Genomic DNA, 1,309 nt, shown 5'->3' on the forward strand with positions numbered 1-1,309 from the left:
TCCAGTTGTCGCTGGAGGAGGAGGGCTCACGGCTGCGGGTGCTGTGCTCCGAGAAGCGGGCGAGGGAGCGCACCGAGGCCGGGCTGGATGACACCAGGCTGCAGCGGCTCAGCGTCCGCACGCTGCTCCGCGTCAGGGCCACCACATCCACCATGGGCGGCAGGATGGCATTGGGGATGATCTTGGACATGTAGGTGCCCTGGGGCGAGATGGACATGACGGGGCTCAGCAGCTCCGGGGGACTGGCGTTGGTGGTCATGCCCGGCACGGCCAGCGACTTTGGCCTCACCATGGGCGACAGCTTGGCCGCCGTCTTCCTCCCCAGCAACGTGTCGTCGTAGTAAACCCGGTCGATGTGCTTCTGCAGGACCGTGTCTGCCTCCTCCAAGGCTCCCAGGCAGACGCGGGCGCCCCTGGGGACAGCCAGTGGCTGCAGCTTCCCGTCGATGGTGGGGATGCGGATGGCGTCGCCGGAGACCTGCCCACCGTTCAGCAAGGGCTGAGGTGCCTGGCTGCCCCCGCGCCCCGCCTGCCCTCGCCTATCAGCCTCGGGGCGTCCCTTGGCTTCCTGGCTGTTCCTGAGACCTGGGAGCAGGGAGAGACGAACCCGGCATGATCCCAAGGCAGAGGCACCCAGCCAAGGCAAACAGAGCCTGGGCAACGAGACCAGACCCTAAAAATCCCCTCTTGCCCCCGACGCTTACCCAGCTCCTTCTGGACATGCTGGGGGATGCCCAGCACCGTCGTCCTCCTCTCCTTCCTCTTCTTGCCGGCCCTCTCCGAGGATTTGGGAAAGGAGTCGTGCGGTCGGAAGGTGGAACCTGCGAGAGGCATGAGCGGGTCCAGCTGGCGTGAGGGGGGCCCTGGCCAGGGCGTCCCCAGTGTCCCCAGCTCCCCCCCACTGCCAGAGATGCTCCAGGACAAGCTGGGCCCGGAGAGGCACCAGCAGCTGCCAAACAGCCGCGCAGTCTGAGCAGGGAGGAGATGGTATCTGTCCGTCCGTCTGTCCCCCTCGCCCAGCCCCAACGCTCTGACTCAGCCGGAGTTGCTCTCTTCTCTCCAAGGGCCCCCAAATCCCCGCACTGGCTCGTGGCCACGCCAACGCAGAGCCCAGCTTTCCTGCCGTGCGCCCCGTCCCCCCTCGCACCCTCTTGGCTCGCGTCCCCCGGCCTCGCAGGCCCCCAGCTGCGTACCTTTCCGCTGGATCATCTCGGAGCGGATGGAGAGGGCGTCCTCAGAGATGCTGTCCGTGGCACAGGAGGCCGCCCGGCTCCGGAAGGACACGCTGGCATCCCCCGAGGATGCGCAG

General features: G+C 67.5%; 1 protein-coding gene across 1 annotated transcript in view; it reads right to left on the reverse strand.

The window, feature by feature from the left end:
* KIAA1522 (KIAA1522 ortholog) overlaps positions 1–1,309 on the reverse strand; it is a 26,337-nt gene that overhangs the window by 2,751 nt on the left and 22,277 nt on the right. Inside the window, exons 4-7 of the mRNA XM_009332211.1 lie at positions 1,194–1,285; positions 705–821; positions 548–585; positions 13–478 (exon numbers count right to left, since the gene is read on the reverse strand). Coding sequence (XP_009330486.1) covers positions 13–478; positions 548–585; positions 705–821; positions 1,194–1,285 — 713 coding nt within the window. The remainder of the gene's footprint in view (positions 1–12; positions 479–547; positions 586–704; positions 822–1,193; positions 1,286–1,309) is intronic.

The sequence above is a fragment of the Pygoscelis adeliae genome, unplaced genomic scaffold (assembly GCF_000699105.1).
Source record: "Pygoscelis adeliae isolate BGI_AS28 unplaced genomic scaffold, ASM69910v1 Scaffold359, whole genome shotgun sequence".
NCBI classification, from domain to species: domain Eukaryota; kingdom Metazoa; phylum Chordata; class Aves; order Sphenisciformes; family Spheniscidae; genus Pygoscelis; species Pygoscelis adeliae.